At 44.8% G+C, this 27834-nt stretch overlaps 1 protein-coding gene and 1 long non-coding RNA gene across 2 annotated transcripts in view; one reads left to right on the top strand and one right to left on the bottom strand.

The window, feature by feature from the left end:
- LOC142761748 (uncharacterized) overlaps positions 1–27834 on the bottom strand; it is a 112817-nt gene that overhangs the window by 75473 nt on the left and 9510 nt on the right. The window contains exons 6-7 of the mRNA XM_075870026.1: positions 2381–2476; positions 81–176 (exon numbers count right to left, since the gene is read on the bottom strand). Of these exons, the coding sequence (XP_075726141.1) occupies positions 81–176; positions 2381–2476 (192 nt within the window). The remainder of the gene's footprint in view (positions 1–80; positions 177–2380; positions 2477–27834) is intronic.
- LOC119187240 (uncharacterized) lies at positions 14472–25179 on the top strand. Its single transcript, XR_012884920.1, has 3 exons — positions 14472–14845; positions 23393–23546; positions 23632–25179. It is a non-coding gene; the product is annotated as an uncharacterized LOC119187240 (long non-coding RNA).

The following is a 27834-nucleotide window of genomic DNA, read 5'->3' as shown; positions in this document are numbered from 1 at the left end:
AGAATATAAAAGAGGGGTGCTGACAAACGAGTAACAAAAATAAAAAAAAACATTATAGGCATTCCGCAGTGGATGCTTACCAATGCACACGGCAGCGCCGAGCGAGAAATCGCATTCCATTCCCATTTCTTTGCACGCGTTCTTCTCGGCTTCGTTGCATTCAGTTCGTTTCGTGGCTGTGCAGAGAACAAGAGTAAGCAAAACATTGAAAGCAACTGGAACATAAAAACGCCGAAGGAAATATTTAAACTCGCACTTGATAGTAACCACTCGCACGTAGCTTGAGAAGCAAACCTGAAAGATCTGACGCACTGTGGGGATCGATGGCATATAATGCGAAGAAGCCAGCAAGTCGTTTATAATGTTGTACATAACATGTATGTATCGATTCTCATGTTGAGGCCTGTAATTTATATTCGTGATACAGTCACTTCGCACAATAACAATTTTGCTGTATGTCAAGCTATGGCGAAACGGTCGCGATTGCACGATGAGCGTGAAACATACAGTACATGCCATACATCTTCGTCATTTATGTTTGTCATGCAGTCACGAGGAGCAATACCAGTTTTATTGTATATCAAGCTAGAGAACCGGACTTAAGCGCACCATGAGCGTGGTGTGTAAGTCATGCCATACACAATATGCATGTCATGGTTATCATGCTGCGGTGATTAATGTTAGTAGTAAAGTTATTGTATGCCATGACGAATTTCGTATGCATTACATTAACGGTATGGCCATGAAAGCACAAAATCAGCGGTGGCTCTATATATGCGCTCAAAGTCGCAAAATATTGCTAAATGCTTGGAATTTTAAATGTGTACAACGCGAAGAAGCGCAAAGAAGTATATATATATATATATATATATATATATATATATATATATATATATATATATATATATATATATATATATATATATATATATATATATATATATATATATATAAAGCCTTGTAGGGGGGGGTAAGGAGAAATAAAAAGAAAAGAAGGAAATAGATGAAGAAATAGAGAGGCAAGCGACGGAAAATAGGAAGAGATAGGAAAGTGGGGATCCGGTCCAAGCAGTCCAAGGGCGGGGCACCACAATGCGAGAGCTGCACGGTGTCAGGAGACCGTGGAGGGCGAACAAGTCGGCGGGAGCTACGCTGGCGTCGGATGGGGCGCGCGTGACATCCTCCCCTCCTACGAGCTATGTTGCGCCCGACGATTCGTTCGTCGCGGCAGATGCTCTCAGGCCTCGACGAGGGGTTGACGCGCTGCTTAGAAGGCGGCTTCTCGTTCGTGCGTTTGACTTCGCCCCTTGTGCGGGAGTCATCGCGCCCTAGGCAAGCGTACTTGCTCGGTCTTGCGGAGTTCCCCATACGGCCTGAAAGCCAGTGAGTGTCGCACTGTACTGCACCTTGGGTTAATAAACCCGTTATTGTTGTTATCCTGCCTTGTGTGTCGTTTCTGCACCGTGTCGGAGAAAACGACGAACCTGGCGGCAGGGTCGTTGCATGCAGCGGCAGTGGAGGACGTCGCATCCCTACAGGGTTGCGCTTAGTAGGTAGGCCTAGTGCAAACCTATCTCCACAATGTATACGTATACATAGACACACGCGGACTGTGGGTACTGCTCTTAGCGTATGCACACGACAGCCGACAGATAGCAGTAATTTTGCAGGATGTCTATACTTCTGTTTAGGGAGCGCTAGCAAAACCAATCTCTCTTATTAAAATTTGAGCGGTAGTATGACGTGACGTGTGACATTTCTACTCAGGTCACGTCTACCGCACGTGGCGTTGGCCGGAAGTCTTGCTGCTGCGCTTTTTGGGTTACGGAAACGAGCAAATGATGCTGACGACGATGAAGAAGTCACTTGCCAGTTACGCAGAGTTCTGCGCTGTGGACTAACTCGCAGTTCTGTTTCATATTTCTGCATACTTCCTTCTCTTCCTCGTTGCATTTTGTACGCTTCTTCCGTACGAAGCGAAATGAGAGGGATATTGATTATTTATTTGAACATTATTCACCTATGCAGGTTCTAGCTACCCTGCTTTTGTTTGTATGAAATTAAACAGAGCAGAAGAAACTTTGTGAACTATAGCGAGGAATTCACCGTTCTTTATCGGAAAAGCACAAAGCGCACGGCGCTAATGCAAGGAGATTCGCACAAAGATATGAGGAACGATTCAACTGTAACGAACTCGACAGGCTTTTTCCATGATAAAAATTCAAAAGCCCCTGCCACACGTACGCTTTCCAACGCACCAGCGCGTGGCGTCAAAACTCGTTCCTCAGCCATAGGCGCAAAAGAAAACCACGAACAGCCATCAACTCCAATTTCATGGTCTCTTGTAACCTGCCACAAAGTTAATTGCGTGACATCTTACCCACACACTTTGCCTTTTCGTCGATCAACTCGCATCCTTTCCCTATTCTGGCGCACGCTTGTTCCTCGCGGGTGTTGCATTTGGTCCGCTTGTGGCCTGCCAAAGGAAGCAAGCAGGAGCGTCAGTAAACCTGTAATGTCCACTTGAAAGAGAACAGATGGCAAACTTCTGCTTAGTTTGGAAGCAAATGACACTGGAAGAGGGACACCATTTAGCGTATTCAGTTTAAATTGTGATAACTTCTTACTTTACAATGAGAAAATATCCACTGTATCACATAAAATGCATCAAACTTAAGGCCTCCGAATAGGTAGTGATCTTGTCAAAGCTTCGTCAAAAAGGAGTTAGTGCATGTTTCAAGTGTGGTAATTGAAGTTACACTGATTAAATTGACAAACTCGGTGTAACTAATTATTTTTGATGAAACTAATTAACCCATGTCTGAAAAAATTCACAATTTTTGAAGTTGACTGTATAACACCGTACATTGTTTAATTAATATATAATGATTAAAACTCCTTGATCCTTGTACTGGGAATGCAAAAAAGCCAACGTTTCGGCAAGTACACTCGTCTTCGTCAAGATAGAAACTGTCTTGACAAAACATGTCCTCTTGTCGAAATGTTTCATACACTGCATCAGCTTGTTGAAAAAGATGACATCTTCACGCATGCAGTGAATGCCTTCTCACAAATAGCACAAATGGACGGCAAAACTTGCTCTTATTCAACTGGAATCAAGCACTCAATTTGCTAAAAGGTTTATACAACAGATAAATTTTCATTTCATATGTACGCGTCATGTTGCGGAAGCATCGTTACATAATTTGAAGGTAGGTTTGTCTAGTTGTAAAATACATAGGTCGACAGAATAAATTGACTCGCTCGGACTCTGACTCACGCAATTTTCCTCCAGCCAAACTCGCTCGGACTCAGACTCACAAGAGTATGACTTAACCGGGCTCACTCGAGATCAGACTCGTACAACTTTTTTCTCAAGTAGACTCACTCGGACTCACACTCACGCCTAAATCTGAGTCTCGACTCATGAGTGAGTTTGCCGACCTGTGGCAATGTGACAGTTTTTTATACAACCGAGTATAGAAACATGCACCCGGAAAGTAGCACCATAAATTGGTTCTGCGTTTTTGAGCTTGTAAATCGCACGGGTCGTCATGTACGTGAATCGTAAATGACAAATAAATGTTGAAGTATACGCAACATGAAAACTCGGCGTCTCAGAAACTAGATGACAGAACTTGATTTTAGAAAAAAAAAATAACTTCGTTCTACTTGTTCCAGAGCCCAAAGAAAGCGCAGAGCAGGGCAGCCTTTGTTTCTTTCTCTGCGGTTTTATCTTGTCTTTCTCATATCTTTATTTCTTGTTCTCTTTTCCTGCGTTTTTGTGCTTTTTTTCTCGTTATTTTCTTTAATTTTGATTTTTCTGCTGTTTTTCTTTTCCTTTTTTCTCTTTCTCTTTCTATTTCACACTCGCTTCCTCTTTAAATTTTATACAAGGTTTGTGTTGTCGTGTTACCATAGCCACAGTAGCAATGGCCGCACTTTGTATCATCATCAAGTCTTTCGAAGAACAAGATACAAGAGACACTAGTACACCCTCAGCATGCTTGAGTCAGCTGTGATATGTAGGTTTGTCTGTGCTACACCAAGAGACAACGACATCATACGAAAACGTGGCCCCCTAAAGAGTGCCGCAGTTAAACGAATTGGCAGATCCCACGTAGAGTGGGCATCGATGATATGCGAAGCACGAATGAGAAAGATTGATATGTCACTTTAAAACGAGAACAACGTTACGAGGTGAAGGTAAGTGATGCCGTAGACGACTGACGTGTCACGACTATCTTGTTTCGATGCGTCGTTTACGTTCTTAATCTATTCACGTCACGTGATACCAAGTTTAGTATATGTAAAGCTAGCGAAACGGCCGTGAGCACACTATGAGCGTCGTATGTTCCTACGTAACACGCGTGTCAGGATTATCAAGTTTGCACCAGTCATATATTTCTTCATCCAACAATGTCACGTAACACCCAGTTTGGTATATGTGGAGCTAGCGAAACGGCCGTGAGCGCATCATGAAGGGCCCAATATACTCCGATGTAGTGCTGACGCGCGCGTTCGCTCGGCACAGCGATGCAACGTTAGCAAAACATGAAAACTCTATAGTCTGACACCAGGTGCGACCAGCGTCCATCGGCGCGGCCCTACGGCAATCCAGAGAACACTGCGTCTCCCTCTTTTTGTGACGGAGAGATGCCAGGCGCACTGAAACGCGCATGCGTCAATGCAACACAGCGTGGCGCGCGCCTGCGAGTATATGGCAGGACCGGTGCCTGGCGAACGCCGGCGTGACACGACTAAATGAACGCTGGCGAGCACGCGCACCGCTTCTCGTCGAAATGTATTGGCACCTTGACTGGGGCATGTAGTCATGTTCTCACATGACACACATCTCATGATTATCATGTTTGCACCATTCACATACCTTCGTCGTCCATTCGCGTTGCGTAATACCGAGTTTGGTACATGTATAGCTAGCGAAACGGCCATGAGTGCGTCATGAGCGTAGCATGTAGTCTTGTCGTTACATGACACGCATCTCATGTTCATCATGTTTGCGCCAGTATGATGTCTTCGTCATCTATTCACGTTCCGTAATGTCAAATTTGGTATAGGTGAAGCTAGCGAAACAGCCGCCAGCGCATTATGGGCATGGCATGCAGTCATGTTGTTACATAACACGCATGTCATGATTTTCATGTTAGGGTCTGTCGCTTGTGTTCGCCATGCACGCATGTCGTACTATACCAGTTTTGCAACATGACGTGTTAACGAAACCCCTGTGAAAGCTGCAGAACCATGTGAATCATTACATTCATGACATTCATGTCATAATTTTCATGTTATGACTAGTTAGTTATGTTCTGCAAACAGTCATATGATTTCATACCAAGTTTGGTGTCGATACCATTATCGAAATGGCCAGGAGAACTAAAAGCTGTAGGCGGCTAGATAGATGAATAGATAGATGAATAGATAGATGGATAGATAGATGGATAGATAGATGAATAGATAGATGGATGGATAGATGAATAGGTAAATGGATAGATAAATAGATAGATAGATAGATAGATAGATACGCTCAATGGAGCTGAAGTTCGCTAAGAAATGCTTCGCATTTAAAATAATTGACCTAAAACGAGCAATTCTGCACGACATAGAATAGAACAGACTTTATTAAAGCAAAAAATTCATGCAGGGAGTGTTATTCAAAGTGCCCCACTGACCTTGGCCACCCGTTTAACCTGGCCAATTAGCACTAGCTGGTCAGCCAGGTCGAAGCTTGATGGACGTGTCCTCACTGCTTGAATTCATCAATATTTTATTCCTGCAACCTCAAGGAACCTGCTCGCCCAACAGCACCGAGTATGCGCTCCTACTGAACGCAAGAAATACACTGAAGAAGCGTCTAGAATCAAGCCTATACCCATTGTTCATCCCATATATGGGGGCACCTCCTCAAATAAGGATCATCATATAGGATGTAGCCGTACCATGTATGACTGAATTTCGGCTGCCTATATAGAACGCCCGGGTCATATATGGCTGCATTCGACCCAACATATGAACACATCTTGCCATATATGGCCTTATAACATCCATATACGGTAATGGGTAGCCACATATTCGGACATGTGTGCTAATAACATCAGAAGCAGCCTGAGTACGCCCTTTTCAGGGCGAAACCCTCTCCCCTGATTCGACAATCAACCCGGTTTTGTGCTTTTCATTGCCAAGTTATACCTGCGAAGTTTGTAATTTCATCGGCCCACCCAGCTTCCTGTCTCTCCTTTGTGTGTTTTCCTTCTCTGGGAATCCAATCAGTTACCCTTAATGACCAGCAGTTATCCTGCCTACTTGCTACGTGCCCGGCCTATGTCCATTTCCTCTTCTTGATTTCCACTATGATATTCTTAACTCCGGTTTGTTCCTTGACCCACTCTGCGCTCTTGTCTCTTACGGTTACACCTATAACTTTTTTTTCTATCGTTCGCTGCGTCGTCCTCAATTTAAGCTGGACCCTCTTTGGAAGTCTTGAGGTTTCTGCACCGTAGGTAAGTAACGGCAAGTTGCACCTGTTATATACCGCCCTGTTGAGGGACAGTGACGATCTACTAGTCATGAATTGAGAGTGCTTGCCGAATGTGCTCCACCCCATTCTTATTCTTCTGGTTACTTCAATCTCGAGGTTCGGCCCCGCGGTTATTTCCTGTCCTAAGTTGACGTAGTCTATTACAACTTCAAGTGCACTATTACATTTATCTCGAAGTGCTGTTCTCTTCCTAATTTGTACATCCGTTTTGCGCACGTTAATTTTATGACCTACCTTTTTGTTCTCCTTGTATAATTCAGTAATCATGAGTTGCAATTCGTCCCCTTTGTTACTCAGCAATGCAATGTCATCAACGAAGTGCAGCTTACTAATGTATTCTTTATTATCGCTTATCGCTAACTCTTCTCATTGTAGGCCTCTGAAAACCTAGCATTGGAAAGAGAGTGTCTTCCTGCTTTACACCCTCTTTATTGGGAATCTGTCGCTTTTCTTATGAAAGACTATGGTGGCTGTGGATCCACTGTAGATTTCTTCCATTATGTTTATGTAGGGTTCGTCGATGCCCTGATTCCGTAGTGCCTGCATTACTGCTGATGTCTCGACTGAGTCAGACGCCTTCTCGTAATCTAGTAAAGCTATGTGTAGGAGTTGGTTGCATTCTGCGCATTTCTCTATTAGTTGACTGATAGTACGAATATGGTCTGCTGTGTAGTAGCCTGTGCAAAATCCTCCTTGGTCCTTTGGTTGATCGAGTTATAATGTAGTTTTGATTCTATTAGCTAATATTTTTGTACATAGTTTGTACAGAACGGACAGTAAGCTGATCGGTCAGTAATTTTTGAAGTCTTTGACGTCTCCTCCCTTGTGAAATAATAGGATGTTGGCGTTCTTCCAAGATTCTGATACCCTTTCCGTCAAGAGACACTTCGTATATCAGGTAGCCAGTTTTTCTAACACAATTTCTCTACCATCTTTCAGGAGGTACTTTGTTACTTTATCTTCGCCAGCGGCCTTGCCTCTTTTGATTCCTTTTAGGGCTTCCCTTACTTACCCTGTCGTTACTGGTATGATGTCGAATTTTCCTGGGTTATAATTGATCCTCACAATATCAACCTGGTTGTTTCGCTTCTGTACAGCTCGCTCTAGAACTCCCCCGCCACCTTACCTATCTTATCCATAATGTTTATGGCATTGCCTTCCTTGTCCTTTTTCATACATCCAATTTTTACCTATGCACAAGTTTTGATTCGCAGACTTTAGGCTTCTGCAGCTTTTTACAGCCTGCTCAACATTCTCCAAGTTATATCTTCTGATGTCGGCTACCTAACGCCTAATAATTAATATTGAAATCACCAGTAGCGCTTTTTTGTTGGTTGCATTTGAGGCTGTCATGATTTGTTGTCTTTTAAAAAGATTTTTCGTCTCTTGAGACAGTTTGCCAGTGACCTGTCTAGTGATTGTACCTCCGGCTTCAATTGCAACTGTTTGGTGATACTAGTAACATTATCGTTCATTGTGTCTATGCTAACGTCGGTCATCTCATTCAGTGCCTTGAATCAATTCTGAATCAAAACTCTGAATTCCTATACTTCCCCTGTAACCACCAGTTCATTATTTGGCTTATCGCGTATCAGTGTTTGTCCTTGTTTTTTAAAATCTAATATAAAATGAGCTCTTGCCATTCTATGGTCACTGCATTTGATCTTGCCAACATTTATACATCTTGTACCATGCCTGGGTGTGCAGACAGAGTCACTTTCATTTTAGTTTCGCCACCAGGACTTCGCCACGTCCACTTACGGTTAGCCCGTTTATGAAGAAGGTATTCAAGATCCGTAAATTATTGCGTTCTGAACTCTACTAATAACTCCCCTCTGGCATTTCTAAAGCCAATGCCATATTTAGCCACTGCATGGTCTCCGGCCCATTTCTTGCCTACTTTGGCACTCAAGTCGCCCATCAGCATAGTATACTCTGTCTTTACTTTATTAACGGCTGACTCTACAATCTTATAAAAGTGTTCAACCTAATGGTCTTCATGGCTCGATGTTGGCGCGTAGGACCGTACCTCTTTCATCTTGTACATTTTGTTGAACTTAATTATGACACTTGTCCCCCTCATTGATGCTATGATATTTCGCCATGTTGCCAGAAATATTCCTATGTATGGAAAACCCCGTCCTTAGTTGTCTTCTGTTAACTAATTCACGGTAGCATAAAAGGTGTCCGTTCTTCAGCACTGTATAAGCCTCACGTGTCCTCCTAACTTCGATGAGCCTTATACATCCCATTTAACACCCTCAAATTTCTCGAATAGAACAGCTATAGACTAGCCTCACTAGATAGCGTTCTATCGTTGATTGTAGCCATGTTCAGATTCCAATGGCGGCCTGTCCGGACCCAGAGTTTCTTAGCACTCTCCGCTTCGTTGCAGGTCCGATCGCTGCCTTGGACAGTTGCTTCGCAGCCGCTTTGGACTAAGGACCAAGGTTTAATTGCGGTAATATCAAGAAATTGTGGCCAGGTACTGGCCCAGGGAGGGGGGGCGCATTCCTGCTGTGTTGAGGGAGTGCATTACGGGCAGCTGGTCACTGAGACTGCACCCCAGACCTCCCTTTTTTTCTTTTAACGATGCCTTTATCACGCATTTTAATAAATGTATGATCGGGAATAGCCTGGCATCCGCATTCGAACAGAGTTTTGTCATGACATATCAGGCTGCAGCGCTATCTTTAAGTAGGGGGTTCTGTTGCACTTTCTTAGCACTGTAGAATACCACCTGACCTCCTATCAAGTTCCAACTTCACCTGACTCGTACATTGCCTGGCCCTCTTTTCTTAACAGTTTCAAAGTTCATTTTTTTCTAAAAGCAGACCAAGAAAAAACACCCCGCGAGATTTCGAACCTCTGACCTAGCGAGCATATGCCGGCGTAGTGACCTAGGCGCACTCCTTCTCACGCGTTCATTCTCTCCTAATTTCTTGTGGTCTCGCTCAACATTGACATTGTTATCTTCAGAGTGTTCGCAGTGTCGGAGTTTTGCAATTTGGAGTGATCGCTTTCATCATTAAACGTCTCCTGTCAACTGACGAGTGGCGCCCACCTGTTTTGCGACTAATTGGCTATTTACACGTGATTCTTACGTTCTGCGTATACGTCACGGGCGGTTGAAGTGCATAAAACTTAAATGCAAAAATGTTTCCAACTTCTAAAGAATAGACAGGTGCTGCATTTAAGGCTGCATGTTATTTTGTTTGCGTTCTGGGGTAGCCAAAAAAAAACTCTGGTAAATAAATATACAAGTATACACAGTGGCCCGCAGTCGGGAGGCAAATATACGCATTAGTAATTCCATCTACGGTTAGCTTAATAACGTAAAATAGTGGATTAAAAGGCAAGCAGGAAATAACTTGTAGGTATAGAAAGTGGCGGAGAGCAAGAAATTTTGTGCAAAACAATGACATGTTTGCATCTGCAGAGCGTCAGTTTGAATTGCTAGACCTAGTCGTGGCACCACGCTCACACCCAACTATAACTCCATGTGACGCGTTCAGCTCGGAAAAGCTCCTAGGTACTGTCTTACGTTTGGGTAACGTAAGTGGTGCTGGTGGGCGCCCATGCTTTATGATAAATATTTTAAATTTGCCTGTTTGTTTAGACAGCGTGCACTTACATTAGGTCTGGAGGTAACGTAGCGTAGCACTTTAATCATATAATATTACAAAGGATATTAGCGTAACACCGCCTCGTAAAACAGATGCAATGCAAAAAGTTACTAACAGTACGCAAAAAAAAGAGAAACCATTGCACCTTGAAGTGTATGAAAACTTACGTATTAAAAAAGTCATGAAAGATAGTAAGTGCCCAAAAAGTATTAGCTTATTTTACTCACTCTATGCCTGTGGTTACAAGCTTTCTACTAATTTTAGGGGCGAAGCTTCTTATGCCGTGGGTCGTGCGGCCGCAATGTATGTAAAAGCTGTAGTACTCGTCGTCGTCGTAGTAGTAGTAGTGCGTCGTAGTAGTAGGTAGCCACCTCCACGGCCGGACTAGAGGAGCGGCACGCGCACTCACTTAAATTGAAGAGGAAACCCACGCACGTTAATCATAAATGAAAACATAATTGTTTCTGATGAAATAACTTACAGATACGAGTATTGGTGACTTAGGCTCCAATAAAATTTGCCTTGAATTTGATGCTTACTAAAGAAAACAAGAAACTAGTATCAGAAGGACGCACTTTCAGCACTATGTGACCAGATAGTGTTGCCACTTTAAACTCACTGGGCGTAACCTCCTTGCCTTTAGCAAGGTTTAGCGAGGGTTGGGGCGTAGTGCCATGTATTAGAGGTGGTAAAAGGTGGAAACTAGACACAAAGTGCTTGCCATTAGAAAGTGCGCGCGTTCCGCTCCTCTAGTCCGGCCGTGCCACCTCTCGTTTAGTCTTTGGAATGTCCGCTAGATGGCGGTACTTGCATATGATGAATATATGAAGAAAAAATGCGAGATAGAGGTACTTGGAGTGTTCACTAGATGGACGGATGGATGGACAGACGCACGAATAGAGAGAGACAGACAGATGCTCGGACGAATGGACGGACGCACAGACGGACGGACGCACGGATGGAAGAACGCATGGATGGAAGCACGGGTGGGTGGTAGGCACAAAAATGGGCGGATGCACGGAAGGATGCATGGACGCCCAGACGGTCACACAGACAGACAGACGAACGGATGGAAGCAAGAACGAACGGACGGACGTAAGTGCGGATGGATTGACGAATGCTTCGCGCCACTCATCATCGTGCACTCCATGGTTATGCTGTGATTTTTTTTAGAGTGCACACTTAAGGTACAGTGATTCGGCCTTGAACAGATATGTATTTGTTCGAATGCATTTCAACTTTAACGAACGCGTCAAAATGCAAGAGTGTGGGCCGCATCAGTCAACGTATCAGTCAAATCGCCAGCTTGAATTTAGCGCAATGGACTGCATGAACATCTTGACGCAAATTGAAGTTTTGCAAGCGTAACGTGACTGAAAACAACACACTGCAACACGCAACAGCTCGAGTATGATTGATTGATATGTGAGGTTTGACGTCCTAAAACCACCGTATGATTATGAGAGACACCGTAGTGGAGGGCTCCAGAAATTTCGATTACCTGGGGTTCTTTAACGTGCACACAATTCTTAGCACACGGGCCTACAGCATTTCCGCCTACATCGGAAATGCAGCCTCGGCAGCCGTGATTCGATCCCGCGACCTGCGGGTCAGCAGCCGAGTACCTTTGCCACTAGACCACCGCGGCGGGGCAACAACTCGAGTATCACGTTAGTTTAAAGATGAGTGTCGTCGCGGATGCATACTTTGACATACGTTAAGTCCCCCGCAAGGAAAACACGTCTTGTAGTGGTCGGGATTATTATATGTGTCATGACTACTGCCAGATTTGTTTTTCTTGGTACATTTAGATCTAGTACAAGGAGTCGGCAAACGCACCTCAAAGTATTATTCCGCAGCGTGGAATATCGGTTGCTGGAAATGAGATAATGTTCAGTTGTCTCATGTACACCCCAAAAAGAACAGTTAGGAGAAGCTGCCAGATCAGCTCCGTGGAAATAAAAATTAAGATATGGAGTCTGACAACCTAGTCGAGTGATTGCAAGTTCAAGTTGTCTTGTTTGAGATAGTTTACTGTTCCACCAGTGTCTTGAGGTGTGAAATGGTTGAACTCGATGGTTGAATATAACGATCGACGCTCGCTGATTCTTTGGGACGTCTCTGAAGAATGCGACAGTAGCCACTCTTCCTGGTTTCTGTTTTTTTTGATGAAATTTGTTATATTTTACCGCTGGTCAAATTACCAGCGGCCTCTCTTTAGAAGTTTATAGTCAGCAATGAACTCTAAATAAAAAAGAGTCCAAGTCTTCTATTTCACCCAACTACCTGTCTCCACTTAACAACTAGTTATCTTAATTTACATAATAAATGTTGTAATGAATAACTCTAGCTTTTCTGAGATGAATACCACAACAGAAGAAGAGTGCTCGTCAAGTCGTCAAGAAAATATCGCATTGTCTTTAGTTTGGAGGATTTCGGGTCATATTTCTTCGACCCCTTGTGTATCGACTTTCCATATTCCAAGGGTTCAACCAAGCACGATAGATGCGTAGAAAAAAAGCCGGGCCTCGCACTTTCCTGTTTTCTTTTAAACTAATAAAAATAAAAAATTTAGTTCAGACCAATTGTTTGTTTTTTGCTGCTTTGGTGATTTGTGAAGCATTTATCAGTTATAACCTCGTTTCACCTCTTCGCCACCCAACGTTGGCACATCGTTGCACAGCTGATATGGTCGGAAAAATAGCGCGCTTGCGGTTTCAGGTACGTGATTTGCGTTTGCGCCTATCTTGATCTTTTAGCATAACACATACATAAGAAGGCCGTAGCGTGACGTGCTTGTTTTATATGCCACATATTAACGCAACAGCATTAAAGAGCTCGTTTTGCAGAAATTCCACTGTCGGCGTCGTTGTTGTGAGCCAGAAATTACTTTATGCGTGACCGAAAAATCAGGAACAGAGTGAGGACCAAACCTGGGTCCGAGTGGGGAGTGAACTCGGGTCGTTTGCGTGGTAAGCGGATTTTCTACCACACAGTCACGACTCTGCTTGTGAAAGCAGTGAACTGCTTGGAAATGCATTGAAAGTAGCTTTAATGCTTCACAAACACACGCGTCCTGTATACATGCTTCTCAATGCAACATGAAATATTGCAGTGATGATACTTGGTAGAAGCATCCATTGCCAACAGGCGTCAGAATATGGGATTATGGTAATGGTTTCGTGATTGAAAGCCGGTACCCCACTACAAAAGGCACACACGCTACTATGCCTATTCCCTTAACGCTACGTGTGGAAGCCATAGTAAGTTCGAAAATGTTTCATGCATTAGTTGTTTCAAGCACGCACTAGGAACTAAATATCGCTGTCACATTGAACTCCTAAAGGCGAAACTTCAGGGTCCCCTAATTTTTTATTAGTGTACAAGTAGCCATCTTTTTATTCTATACGCGTTCACGGTTTGGCCAGTGCACAGGACACAAGGATTTGTTTTCAAACGAAAGTGCTGATTTTTTGGCAAAGGCAGCGCTTTTGGAGCAATCATTCCGGTTTTGCCACTGACAGCATACATTACGATTGCAAGATTCAGCACGCTAACACTCCAAGAACTATTATCAGACCCTGTCTTGACAGCTTCTCCAGAATATAATCACCTATCGTTTCTCTGGAACAGCGAGTTAACGCGGTCGAGAATAATGGAAGTGGCTATACCCATTCTTCGCTTCCGGGTTACCTTCCTCATTTTTTACCTGCATAGAGCAAGTCAAGCGCTGTTACTTCTGTAAGGACGAGGAAAGAATTAGTCATTATTTTTATCCGGTCGCTGGTAGATGTCATTGAGGAGAAGATTCATAGCATCACCTATTCGAAACTTGGGTCTGAAAATATCCGAATAAGTTGTTCTTTTTGGAGCCTCTACTCTGGCCTACTGTCACAGGGATATTTACTATGCCATAGATTAATTTATCAGTCAGACTAAAAGAATAAAGGATAATTTATTCCATTTTTTTAAACATTTCAATAATAGTATTCAGTAATTAAGTTTGTTATATTAACTATTCCTAGCTTATACGTGAAGTTATGTGAGAAGAGGTGAAGAAGAAGAAGGACACCGCACGCGCACGCCTAGCTCGCGCTCGCACCTGCGCACGTAGTGCACGCTCAGCGATTGGGCGCCATTCAGATGCTTGCAGTAGCTGGTATTTTCATCACTAGATCTCGCTAAGCAGAACGCAAGTCGCGTGGCTCGCCATCGGAGATCAGCTCAACGTCGAGCGGCAGGATCCTTGTAGCAAAGATTTGGTTTGCTTTTCATTCCTAGTAATTCTTGTTAGTTTCTCTCAACTGAAACGTTGTTGCAGCCCTTTGGAGGTCAGGCAAGTCAGAATATTCTGATGTCTTTATCATCACCCGGCCAAGGGCACTCCCCTTGGCTGGCCGCACTACCGGTCAAGGATTGGCCACTCGATACCCTGCTACGCAGTGGAGATAGCCACGTCCCTGTGGCTCTGGTTCCTACAATAGCGGGTTTCATTCCAATGAAGAATCCGAAGTTGATAGAACTGTAGCTTCAGAAAGCCTCGTCGCTTTTCCGGAAGATTACGGAGGTTCGCCAGTTCGGCCGAGGGGGTATTCTGTGCTGCTCTGCAGACCAGGATTGCGTCCGAGAGCTCCTGAATTGCTCTGAATTTGCTGCACAGCCGGTGAGCCCGTTTATTCCAGCTCATCTTGCATGTACGAAAAGCATAGTCTGTGGGGTGGATACGAGTCTGACACCTCAAGAAATTCTTGACTTATTTGCTGTAGCTGGGGCAGTTTCAGTCTATCGATGCACCCGAACGACGGATAAAACAAAATCGCCTACTGAATCAGTTATAGTAACTTTTGCAGGAAGAGTTAGGCCAACAGAAGTTAAGGCATGGCCACTAATCTAAAAAGTAGAACCACTTTCCCCGAAACCTTTGCAGTGCTCAAAATGTTGGCGATTCGGCCACAGCATGAAAACATGCAGATCACAGGCTAGATGTCGTCTGTGCGGAGAGAGTCATGACAGCTGGGATTGCAAATCCGATGACCAGAGGTGTGGCTTGTGTAATGGAGCGCACTTTGCAGACTCTGCTGAATGTGGTGCAAAAGAAAAAGAAATGGGTGTTCTAGAAATCATAGAACGCAGGCGTTGCTCTAGGAGGGAGGCGGTAGCAGAAATGCATGAAAGATCGAAAGGTTACGCAGGCATAACATCCCGTCACACAGCGGCAATGGATGCATCGCTCGCAAAGTCGATAACTGAGGCTATTGAAAAGTCCACTGAAAAGGCAATGCAGCGTCTGGCAGCTACTCTTTTTAAAGCCTTGGCTGATACCTTAACACAACAGCTGACACAAATCATTGGTACAGTTTCTGTGCAAAATCGAGATTCCCATGCTCTGTTGATTTCAAGGGGTACAGAGGAGGAAAAACAGACAGTCAATCATAGATCTATCTCTCCGAAATCAGGACCTTCAAAAAATAGTGTTCAGGCTGAGTCAGAACCTGTGACAGAAGATTCAGGAGACTTTACAGATATGGACACAGAATCTTTAAGAACTTTAAATTGTAACAGATCTCCCCCTTCTAAAAAGTCTTCTCAGAACCCAAAATCCAAGAAATACTTGTCAAAGAAAGACTTCTTTGAGAACCTTTCAAAAAATGATTTCTTGAAAAAAGATATTCTGGATCAGGCAGTTTCTTCTGCCGGTATAGCATCAAAATAGGTTCCCTAAAAATTCTGCAGTGGAACTGCCGGTCTATTTGGTCGGCAACTACAGATTTACAATATATTTCTTCGCAAATTTCTCCCGACATAATTGCCATTCAGGAAACCTGGCTTGGTAACGGTGAAAAATTTTACATGAAAAATTATCGATTATTACGGCTGGATCGGCCGAGTAGAGGTGGCGGTCGGGCTTTCTTAATAACAACTAAATTTGGTCACAGAGCCAAGATATCGTATCAGAGTATGGACACGAATTACGAAATTCTAGTGTTAGACATAACACTACCAGACTGCTCACCTTTCTCTTTTGCAAATGTATACTTTCCTGCAGGAGTTCAAGACACGAGATGCCTCGATAATTTGGTAGCTTCATGCAGAAAAGAAATAGTACTGTGTGGTGATTTCAATTCTCACCATGTGTCTTGGGGCTTCAAATCTGATGTATGCGGAAGACGTTTGTGGAAATGGACGCTGGATAATAACTTTTCCTGCTTGAACTCACACGTTGCTACATTTGTAAGGGGTAACTCTAAATCGACCATTGATTTAACATTTTTCAGCCCCACTTTAAGCATATCCTCGTGGAATGTATTAGATTGGGCTACAAACAGCGACCACCTTCCCATTACGTTTGAAATTAAGTTCCCGAGGTTTTGTTTGGCAGGGAAAGTTGGCTCATTCGTAAATTATGCTAAATTACAAAAAGACTTAAAGTCTACGCTGACGTTTCGCGAGGAAATGCAGGAAGACCTTAGGGCTATGAGTCTATCTTCGGTGTTGAAACGATCACTAAAAAACTCAACGTTTACTGTAAACTCGAACACATCGGGATCTTTTAGCCCGTGGTGGAATCTCGAATGTGTCATGGGGTATAGAAAGCGAAAAGCAGCTTGGAAAAAGCTGTTAATTAACCAATGCACCAAAAATTGGAGTGATTATAAATACATGGCCGCCGATTTTAAGCGTCTAGTGCACAAAACAAAAGAAGACTATGATATGAATAAATTTAATTATTTGTCTAAGTCTAAAAGTAAGAAAATGCTTTTCAGGTTTTTACGTGCAAGAAAAATGATTCCACAGACAGAAAGCAGTCATTCCACCATTATGTCTCCTCGCGAACTCTCTGAATTTTTGGAAAATATTGCTATAGGCTTGCGAACCAGGTTTACGACAATTATGCCAAAGTCCATGGTGAAAGTAAGGGTGGATTGTGATTTCCAGGAGGTATCTTTAGCTGAACTGGCGCATGTGATGAAGAGCTTACCGTCCGCTGCTCGCGGACCTGATTGGGTGATCTCTACAATGATTAAAGTGTTATTCGAAATATCGCCACAAGAAATCCGTAATATAGTTAATTATTCACTGAAAAATTCTTGGATTCCGGCCGATTGGAAGCTTTCCAAAATAATTCCGATACTTAAGAAACAGGGAATGGAGTTTACTCTGGATAACATAAGGCCTATTTCATTGACATCTAACCTGGTCAAGCTTGTAGAGAGAGTCTTAAATGCCCGTATAATAAACTACATCAATGAACATACAATACTAAACCCCAGACAAATTGGCTTTAGATCGGGATACTCCATTTGGTGTGCACATGTGGATTTGGAAAGTCGCATACGGCTGGCTCGGCATCGCCGCGAATACTGTGCACTAGTCACTCTAGACTTAGCTAAAGCGTACGACAAAGTGGAATATCCTATTCTAATTTAGCAGATGCAAGACCATCGCTTTCCAAATTATATGACAGCATGGATTACAGAGTTTGTGAAAGACAGAGAATTTTATTGCTTCTTGAATGGATGCTCTTCTAAAAAATATAAGCAGACAAGAGGTGTACCTCAGGGCTCAGTATTATCCCCGGTGTTGTTCAACATATTAGTAAGTTCCATTCCAACTCATCAGGATATCCAAATTTACGTATATGCAGATGATATTGCTTTCTTTGCAACAAACAGTGATCTGCACTCATTGAATCAGGCATTACAGAATTACATGAACATGCTAGAAGGATGGCTTGACAATATCCGTATGTCATTGAACGTCAAAAAAAGCGCGCTTCTGCCATTCTCTTTTAAGGATCGTGTCAACATTTCCCTGATGTATCGTACCGAGCTCATTCCCCAGGTCGATTTCCTGAAATACCTAGGCATCGTATATAATAAGACGCTAAATTGGAAAAGCCATATAGACGAGGTTGGCGGTAAAGCGTCACGTGCCTTGGGGCGGTTACGCAAATTGGGAAACAGAAAAATAGGATTGCGTAGGAGTTCATTGATAATGATTTACAAGATGTATGTACGGCCTATTATGGAATTCGGGTGTGTATTATTTTCAGGCGGCGCGGCTTACAAGATGAGACCATTAATATTATTAGTAAGAGAAGCTTTGCGCTTGTGTCTTGGACTCCCATAATTTGTGGCAAATAATGTTTTGTATGTGGAAGCGCGCCTTCCACCTTTGTTAACTCGGTTTAGAATACTTACAGTCCAAACTTTCTTAAAAATATACAATTCGCCTCTGCGACAAGCTTCATACGTTTTTATTCAAGAACCAACCGCATTCTTTGGAACACAATGGTCTAGACTACACTCCCCTCAGAATAGGTTCGTCCAAGCGTTGCTAGAGCTTCTCAATGTAAATATTTATCAGATTTGCATAACGAAGACACCTAATTTAACCTGAATTTAAATTTGATGATATTTTCCCCTCTAATGCAAAACAACTGCCTCTCAATATTTAAATATTCGGTTAAAAGATTACTTGACTCATCTGTCCATAAACAACATTATTGCGACGGATGCATCCGTATTGAACGAAAAGGCTGGAATAGGCATCTTCTGTACTTCTCTCGACTGGTCTTTCTCAATTCGATTACCAGATTACACGCCTATATTCATCGCTGAATTATTTGCTATAATTCTAGCGCTTCGTAAACTTCCTGCAAGCGAATCAGAAGCGGTCATACTTACCGATTCTCTCTCAGTATGCACCGCACTATATACAGCAAAAAATCTGACATTAATGAGTATGATTAGCAGTTTATTACCAGAAAACCTGAAAAAATTTCACTTGCTATGGATACCCGGCCACTGCGGAATTTATACAAATGAGATGGCAAAATCGTTAGCCAAAGCATATTTAAGCGAACCAATCTTACCTATTTTACCTAATTTCACCTACTTAACAGCACTAAGAAATAGAAAGGCTTGTTTGCACAATGAAATAGAAAAATTATCATTGGATAAAGTCAGAGACTTCGTACATCTAAGATATTGCTGGAACAAACAGTGGTGTGTATCTCGGCAGTTAGAAACTACAATTACCAGGTTACGATGCAGAATTCCGCATCTGAATTACTACCTACATAAAGCTGGACTAACAGCATCTCCGTTGTGTCTCTTTTGCAAGGAACCAGAATCAATAGATCATTTCTTTTTGTACTGCAAACGTTGTGCTCATCAAAGAAAAAGATACCTGGTCGAACCAATTGAGAAGCTAGGTTTAAAAATAAACGTGGAACTAATTTTATCCTTCGGAGAGATTACATTGGGTTATAGCCACAGGGAGGTTTTTTCTGCTGTGTGCGAGTACATAAGGGCAACAAAGAGATTACCCTGTTAGCCTATTGTTATTATTTACAACTTCGAGACTACCTGAATTGCTGACTGAACACACTTGATGATCCTGCCGCCCTGTTCTCCGCCGATCCCCCTTTGTGGGCGAGTGCCAGCAAAGATGAAGGTACATCATCATCATCATCATCATCATCATCATCATCAGAAGCTACGCAGCAGGACCGACATGGGTGACCACGGCCGAAGACCCCAGCTCTTGTCCCACTCGAATGGACCCCGACCACGGAGGCGCTTGTTTCGTGGCAGATGCCAGCACCCGCCACTGGGGTTCGACGGACTGATGAGCACCGCCTACCTGAAGGAGCTGTTTGGCCTTCCATCGACGTACCCTTGGACGCCTTGGCCCACACTGCCCACGGAGCCGGAGCCGTACTACTACGTCCAGTGGCCATACCCAGTGTTCCCGCTTTTCCCATTATGATCACCGTGGATGGTGCCAGCGATCTCTTGCGAAGTGGCTCCAAACCAAGGCCCAACATGGCGACCGGGTGTGAGCCCGGACGTCACCAGGAACGGTGCCCCGCCACGTCAGCCAGAGAGGCAGGTCGTCAAGCGCCGTTGGTCCCGGCCACCCGCTGAACAATGCACCGAGGCGGTGCGACCCCATGATACCAGGGCGCGGACTCGTAAATGTACCACTCCTTCAAAGAGCGAGACATCGCGAAGCAGCCCGTCGAAGGAAGAGGAATACATCGAGCGACTGCTGCGTGCTGTGGCAGACCTCGGGCTCGGCGTGCCCGCCAAGGAAGAGGAGCCACGGTGCTCCGCACTTAAGTTCATCTACAGCGCCGCGATACTCAGAAGCTTGAACATGCAGAGCCGCACCTCGACGTCTGCCTCGCGATCGGAGCACCAGGACCAAAACCTGGAAGGGAGCTCCACGTCCGCCTGCAACGTTCGTGAGTAACCAGCCGAGATAACGCCTCGGGCCAGGTCAAAGACCCTGGACGTCGATGCACCGGTTTGGTGCCGCTGACGCTTCAGATGAAAGCTTGGTCTGACCCCGGTACTGCACGAGTCCACCGCACCGCAGGATTTTTCTGTTTTCTCGGGTCAATAAATGTTTTGTTGACAGAGGCGTGTAGGTTCATGAATATTGAGCAGCCGTTGCAGCCATGTCCATGCGCGCATACAAATATATGTATATTATTATGACCGTCGTCAGTAGGCGCCATGCTGTCGCTGGGAAGCGTAGCCGGGCAGCGTTCCCATGCCTGGAACCCAGTTTTCTCGGAAGCAGCGTCCAGAGATGACAGGGAGCGGCGCTCTTTTAATCCTCCAACAAGTAGCTGACTGCCTATGCCCGCCAGGTATTGTCCCTGCTAGCCGGAGGATGAGACGTCGTGTCGCCACGACGCCGTAAGCCGTTCCAGAGATAACAACAAAGACAGCGTCTTCCTTGGAAGAAACCGCGGCCACCGCCACAAATCGCCCTGCTAATTGAGCGGACAGATTGGCCGACCGTTTGATGTCTGCTGTCCCGGGCTTGGGACCCTTCGATCAACGACACACACGACGAGGAAGAGCCCCTCTGGAGCCACCTTGCAGTGCAGCGATCACGACTCAATATTGGATGTTCACGTGCGCCGTGCATGCTCGTACCCCTCGCCTGTTGTGTGTGTGTGATTGCTGTTCCACTCAAGAAGGAGGAGCCCGACAGGGCCTTATAACGACGCTGCAAGGTGCTGGACGTCACCCTGAACCATGTAATGGTTCAACCATCATGCTCGTGGTTTGTGAACTCCAAACCTCATGCTGTAAATAATTGTATATAGTGCCACAAACATGTTTGTTTTTCGTGTCCCCATTTTGTCAGCGTTCGTTTCCTTAACCCGAAGCTACACCACGCAACCACAAGAGACCGGGCAGACCCCGGTCTGCAACAACGGGTAAACAGTGCTGAGATCCGCAGCAACTGGTGATCAGCGCTGGAATCCGAAGCGACTACAGGAGAACAGCACCGAGAGCCACAACAACTGGTGGGCAGCGGTGGCATCCACAACACTATATACAGATATGAGGGCACATAAATTTATGAAATTGCCACGCACAAAATTTCTGTAAGGGAGTCCCTATGCATATACAACTATATATACAGATATAAGGCCACAGAAACTTATGGTTGTCACGTATGAAATTTCTGTAAAGGAGTCCCTACGCATATACAGGTATATGTACATATATAAGGCCACATGAATTTATGTAAGTGCCACGTATAAAATTTCTGTAAGGGAGTCCCTATGCATATGTAGGTATAAGTACAGATATAAGAGCACATAAATTTATGTAATTGCCACGTATAAAATTTCTGTAAAAGAGTCCCTGCACATATAGGTTGTCGGGCCGATGGGCCCTTTATCTGCAGCACGCACTGCGGAAGCAGGGCGAGGAGAGCCGATGCGCAATGCACATGCGCGGGATGGGCGGCAGCATCGAAAAAGCCACAGTGGGCAAAAACGTGGCTGGCGGATAGGAAGGGGGCGAGACGAGCCCGTGCGGCTTTTCGGTGGCAGCCGAGCGATGGGATGCAATGTCGGTCACGCTAGGCGCGAGGGCTGTTTCCTCCGTGCGTGCTGATGGCAAAATCGATTACGTATAATCGATTAAAGGTCTGCAGTTGTTCGATTAATCGTAATCGATTTCCGCTTTTCGAATAATCGAAATAATCGATTAAACCTATTCGATTATTCGACTACGGCACCCCATGCTCCCGCCCCCAACCTCGGCCCTTGGCTGCAGTGCATGACTGCGAGGCGCGCTATCCTCAACCACGGATGCCATGCACGTCGCCTTTCTTTCACTGCTTTCCCTACAACGCATATTTCTGCGCAGAACGAGCCCAGAGCTGGTGGCGGCCGTACCCCATAGAGAAAGATATGAACTCGCCCTGATCTCCGTCGCGTACGCCTGGAAAGGCGTCCAACTCTGAGCATTCCCCAATGCTTCAAGCCCCAGCAGGTGTCGGCTCTGCCCCATCGAGGCAGAAATGAACTTGTCCACTTCTCTCCGGCTCATAGTCTACTGTTGCTACTGTTGCTAGTGCCTTCACCTCCTCTCCCTTAAGCTGGTTGAGCGTCGCTGGCGTATACGTGAGGCTTGCGTTGCTTGCGTGTTACATTGTATGATTATTAAACTTTGGTGATTGTCGTGCAACCTTTGGGATGTCATAATGCCGGGCAATCGAAAGAAGAGCGAAATGTGGTCATTTTTTTGCTGAAGACGAGAAAACAAAGACTGCAAGGTGTAATAAATGTGGCAGGCACTTCTCGAAGCCAGCTACGGATACTCTAAGATATCACCAGCTTCACGTCCGCTCTATTCAGGTGCTAAAGATCCATCTCCCAAATAAAGGTGGTAACGTTGAAGGTAACAATGTTGAAGAACCCTATCCGGACGACACCAATCCGCCTCTTCAGGTAAATTATAAGTATTTCTCAGCCAACAGCCATTAATTTTTGTATAAGTTATCTTCGAAATCGTCGGCTTTTTTATTGGCATCAGTATGCCCTTCTGCATATAAGTTAAATAAAGAGAAATAGTTCAGCTTCCTGTACAAAGGTCAGGAGTGGTGTTTGCAAAGGACCATGCGTCCAGCGCGTTAAGTCACGTGGTTGATTAGGGGGTTGTCAAGGCTGGGTAGGTTTTCCTCGCACCCACCGCCGATGGTGGTGAGTGCAAGCAAAATCAAGTGATTTGTTGCTTTAGGAAGACATGTTTAAAATGATGGATAGTTGAGAAGTCATATTCGCTCAAAAAGCCGAGAGACCGCTCAACCCCCCCCTGCATCCTACCACATAAACACCAAAATGCGAAATGTGGCATTTTTTTACACCATTGGCGTTTAATTTATTTTTCAGGGTGAAAAATGTGCTGCTGCCTCAGCTGCCGCAACTGGAGCTTCAACTAGAGAACTTTCTAATCCGGCTGCAACTACAAGTTCACGTGCCTCTGCTTCTTCTTCGTTTGATGGCCCGAAGGGAAAGTGCCTCGCCAATGCTGTAGCGTTTGCAAGTAAGTTTCTGTACTTGTAATGAACATTTTCGGACCGGAAGGAGAAGACTACAACGACATGACAATATGTGTCGGTGCGTTTCAGGAGGAGGAGTCCGAGAAAAACACGCTACTGATGCTCTCGGGTACATGATCGCGCACGACGACTTGCCTCTCAGCACACCGGAGAAAGATGGTTTCAAGACGTTCTTGAAAGCACTGCAGCCACTTTATAAGCCTCCAACCAAGCCCGCCATCACTAAGAGTCTCGAAGCGAAGTACGAGGAGTTTAGAGCACATTTTAATCGGAGAATCCAAGCCGCAGATCATCTGAGCATTACAGCCGATGTTTGGACGCACGCAAAGACAAGGCGATCGTACCTTGGTCTCGCGGTTCACTTCAGAGAAGGCAAGTTTTTGTTTTTAATTTTGATGAATATGCCCTTTTTATTTGCCATGGTGCGTAACGATAATGAGTGTGCACTCTTAGTTTAAACTTTTTTTTACTTTTCAGGAAATAAGCTAGTGAACATCAAAACCGGCATTATGTACATCCCAGAAAGAAAGATAACTCCGAATCTCCATGCAGCAATGCGCCAACTGTGCGATGAGTGGCATATTTGATCAGGCTAATGTCCGAACTATTGTCACAGGTGGCGGGAAGAATATTAAGGCAGCCGTCCGAGATCAATTTCGCGCCGATAAGCACGTCTCCTGCGTTGCCCATCTTCTCAACCAAGTAGGCCAAGCTGCCATTGGTCTAGAAGTGAACAAAGTTCCATAAGAAATGGAAGCGCATTAGATAGTGGTGCTCCCGGAAAATGAGCAAGAAGCGGAGATTCTGGAGGACGTCACTGACGCCGATTCCCCTAACTATGAATGTACATCTCTCATTACTCTTCGGCCGCTGCTGAAGACGGTGAAGATTGTTCGCTTCTTTCGTACCAGCGATGTTGCGCCGCGATTGTTGGTGGAAATGCAGATGCAAGATGGCAAGCTGGAACATGAGTAATTGAAATTGATACAAGAAATCAGGACCCGATGGAATTGTTGTTATTACATGCTGGAGCGCTTTTTTAAGTTGTCCGAAGCTGTCAGCTGGGTCCTCCTACACCTGCAGAAAGAGAGAGGCGCCACTCGGCTGAAGCTCCCAGATTTAATTGCTGGTGATCAGCTCGGCGTCCTTGCTGAAGTAAGAGACCTTCTGAAGTTGTTAGAAGAAGCCACGCTCATGGTTTCGAAGGGCCATTCCGTGACACTCAGCGACGTCATTCCTATGGTGTACGGCCTAAACAGGTATATCTTTGATAATTCAATGAGAGCTTCAGTCACTCATTCTACACCGACATGCGCTCTACACCAACAATTTGAAATTGAATATCGTAACGTCAATATTGTGATACACGAAAGGTTTCGGTGTTGAATATTAAATGTTGTGGAAAATTAACATAGCGCCTGCTGTTGTCTTTCTGAAGTTATAATTTTAAATATTTATCTTCCTTTGTAGGGTATCCAGTGCTTCGAATTCAGCCACCAAGTCACTTTTGATCTTCAGCAAAGCTTCTTGAAGAAATTGACAAAAGGTTTAGTGGAATAAAGTACGTGCGTCCATACGCTGCCACGACAATCTTGGACCCACGGTACAAGATCTATGTTTGCGAGCAACCTCAGGCTGTGGCCATGATCGTTTAACACTTATGCAAGTTCATACCATGATTTATTTATTTATATTAGGTGGGAAGCATTTCTTAGTTAAGCATAGGCACTTTGAGCGTATCTATCTATCTATCTATCTATCTATCTATCTATCTATCTATCTATCTATCTATCTATCTATCTATCTATCTATCTATCTATCTATCTATCTATCTATCTATCTATCTATCTATCTATCTATCTATCTATCTATCTATCTATCTATCTATCTATCTATCTATCTATCTATCTGTCTATCTGTCTGTCTGTCTGTCTGTCTGTCTGTCTGTCTGTCTGTCTGTCTGTCTGTCTGTCTGTCTGTCTGTCTGTCTGCGTGTGTGCGCGCGCGCGCGTGTGCGTGTGCGTGCGCGCGTGTGCGTGTGCGTGTGCGTGCGTGCGCATGTGGTAAACGTGTCGGCTCCGGGACGATGTCGTCGCCTTGGTGCGGTAACATTGCATTTAACATGGTTTGTACTTCCCGTCCATAAACGAGGCTGAATGGTGTCATGCGGGTCGTTTCTTACTTGGCCGTGTTGTGTGCGAACGTTATGTATTGCAAGATTTGATCCCAATTTTTGTGTTCAACGTCTACGTACATTGAAAGCATGTATTCAATGGTTTTGTTTAGACGCTCTGTCAGCCCGTTCGTTTGCGGGTGGTAGGCGGTGGTCTTACGATGCTTTGTTCCACTCAGCATCAAGACATGGTCCAAAAGATTGGCCGTAAATGCGGTACCTGTGTCTGTGATTACGACGGTTGGTGCACCATGCCTCAGTGCAATATTCTCAATGAAAAATTTTGCCACCTCCGCTGCTGTACCTCTCTGGATAGCCTTTGTCTCGGCATAACGCGTCAGATAATCTGTCGCCACGATAACCCATCGGTTGCCGGCAGTAGAAGTAGGAAGTGGGCCCAAAATGTCCATGCCGATCTGGTGTAATGGAGTAATTGGGACCTGTACGGGTTGCAGGAGGCCAGCTGGTTTAGTTGGTGGTGACTTGCGTCACTGGCAGTCGAGACAGGTACGAACGTGGTTCTTCACGGCTGTGGTTAGTCTTGGCCGGTAATACCTTTGCTGTACCCTGGCCAACGTTCTTGTGTAACCCAAGTGACCATAGGTAACCTCGTTATGGCATGGTTTCAGTACTTCGGTGCGCAGGACTGCTGGGATGACGAGTAGATAGGCGGATCCCGTCGACGAAAAGTTTCTTTTTTAGAGTACTCCGCCCCGTAAACAAAACGATGACAGCACTCTTGCGAAAACTCTTGGCGCCTTCCGAGAACTGCCATCCAAGTAGGAATTAAGCCAAGCAACTCAGCGTCGTCACGTTGTTGCTGCGCAATGGCGGTCGTGTCGAGGACACCGAAAAATGATGTTCCTCCTCCTCGGGAAGGGTCGCCGACTCAATGGGTGAACGGGACAAACAGTCGGCGTCCATATGCCGCTTCCCTGACTTATGTATGACTGCCATATCGAATTCCTGCAGCCTGAGACTCCAACGCGCTAATCAGCCGGTAGGGTCTTTAACATTTGTTAACCAACACAGTGAGTGGTGATCACTGATTACATTGAAGGGGCGACCATATAAATACGGAAGAAATTTTGTAACCACCCATACCACGGCGAGACATTCCTTCTCAGTCGTGGAGTATTAGCCTCGGCGCGTGTTAACGTTCTGCTTGCATAAGCGAATACCCTTTCTGTGCCTTCTTGCTGCTGCACAAGCACAGCTCCCAGACCAACATTGCTAGCATCTGTGTGAAGCATCGTAGGGGCTCTCTCGTCGAAGTGGGCAAGAACTGGAGGTGTTTGTAGTCACTGGCGGAGATCGTTAAAAGCAGCTTCCTCTTCGTTATTTCATTCAAAGGTGACGTCTTCTCTCGTGAGGCGAGTTAACGGTGATGCTGTGCGTGCGAAGTCTGCGTTAAATCGTCGATAATATGCACTGAGGCCGAGAAAGCGTCTGGCAGCCTTTTTATTGGTCGGCAAAGGAAACCGTTCTACGGCTGCAATTTTTTCAGGATCGGGACGAACACCTGCATAACTGACGACATGACCAAGAAATCGCAGCTCTTCGTAGCAAAACTGGCACTTCTCAGGCTTCAACGTCAGCCCGCGGTCTGTATGGCTCGTAAGACCACCTCAAGTCTCTCAAGGTGCTCGTAAAACGTTGCGAAGAACACTATGACGTCGTCCAGATATACTAAGCATGTTTTCCACTTTAACCCAGAAAGCACAGTATCCATGAGTCTTTAAAAGGTAGCAGGCGCTGAGCACAAACCGAATGGCAAGACCTTAAGTTCATACAACCCATCTGGTGTTACAAAAGCGGTCTTCTTGCGGTCTCTCGTGTCCACCTCGATTTGCCAATATGCACTCCGCAAATCCATTGAAGAGAAGTATCGAGCGTGTCGAAGTCTGTCGAGAGAGTCGTCTATACGCGGTAGTGGATATACGTCTTTCTTGGTCACTTGATTTAGCTTTCGGTAATCCACACAGAAATGCAGGCTGCCGTTCATTTTCTTAACGAGGACTACAGGTGACGCCCAGAGCTCTATGAATGCTGAATGACGTCATCTTCAAGCATTTTGTCTACCTGCTGTTGTATTGCTT

The sequence above is a fragment of the Rhipicephalus microplus genome, chromosome 7 (assembly GCF_043290135.1).
Source record: "Rhipicephalus microplus isolate Deutch F79 chromosome 7, USDA_Rmic, whole genome shotgun sequence".
NCBI lineage: Eukaryota > Metazoa > Arthropoda > Arachnida > Ixodida > Ixodidae > Rhipicephalus > Rhipicephalus microplus.
This window is presented reverse-complemented; position numbering and strand designations above follow the sequence as displayed.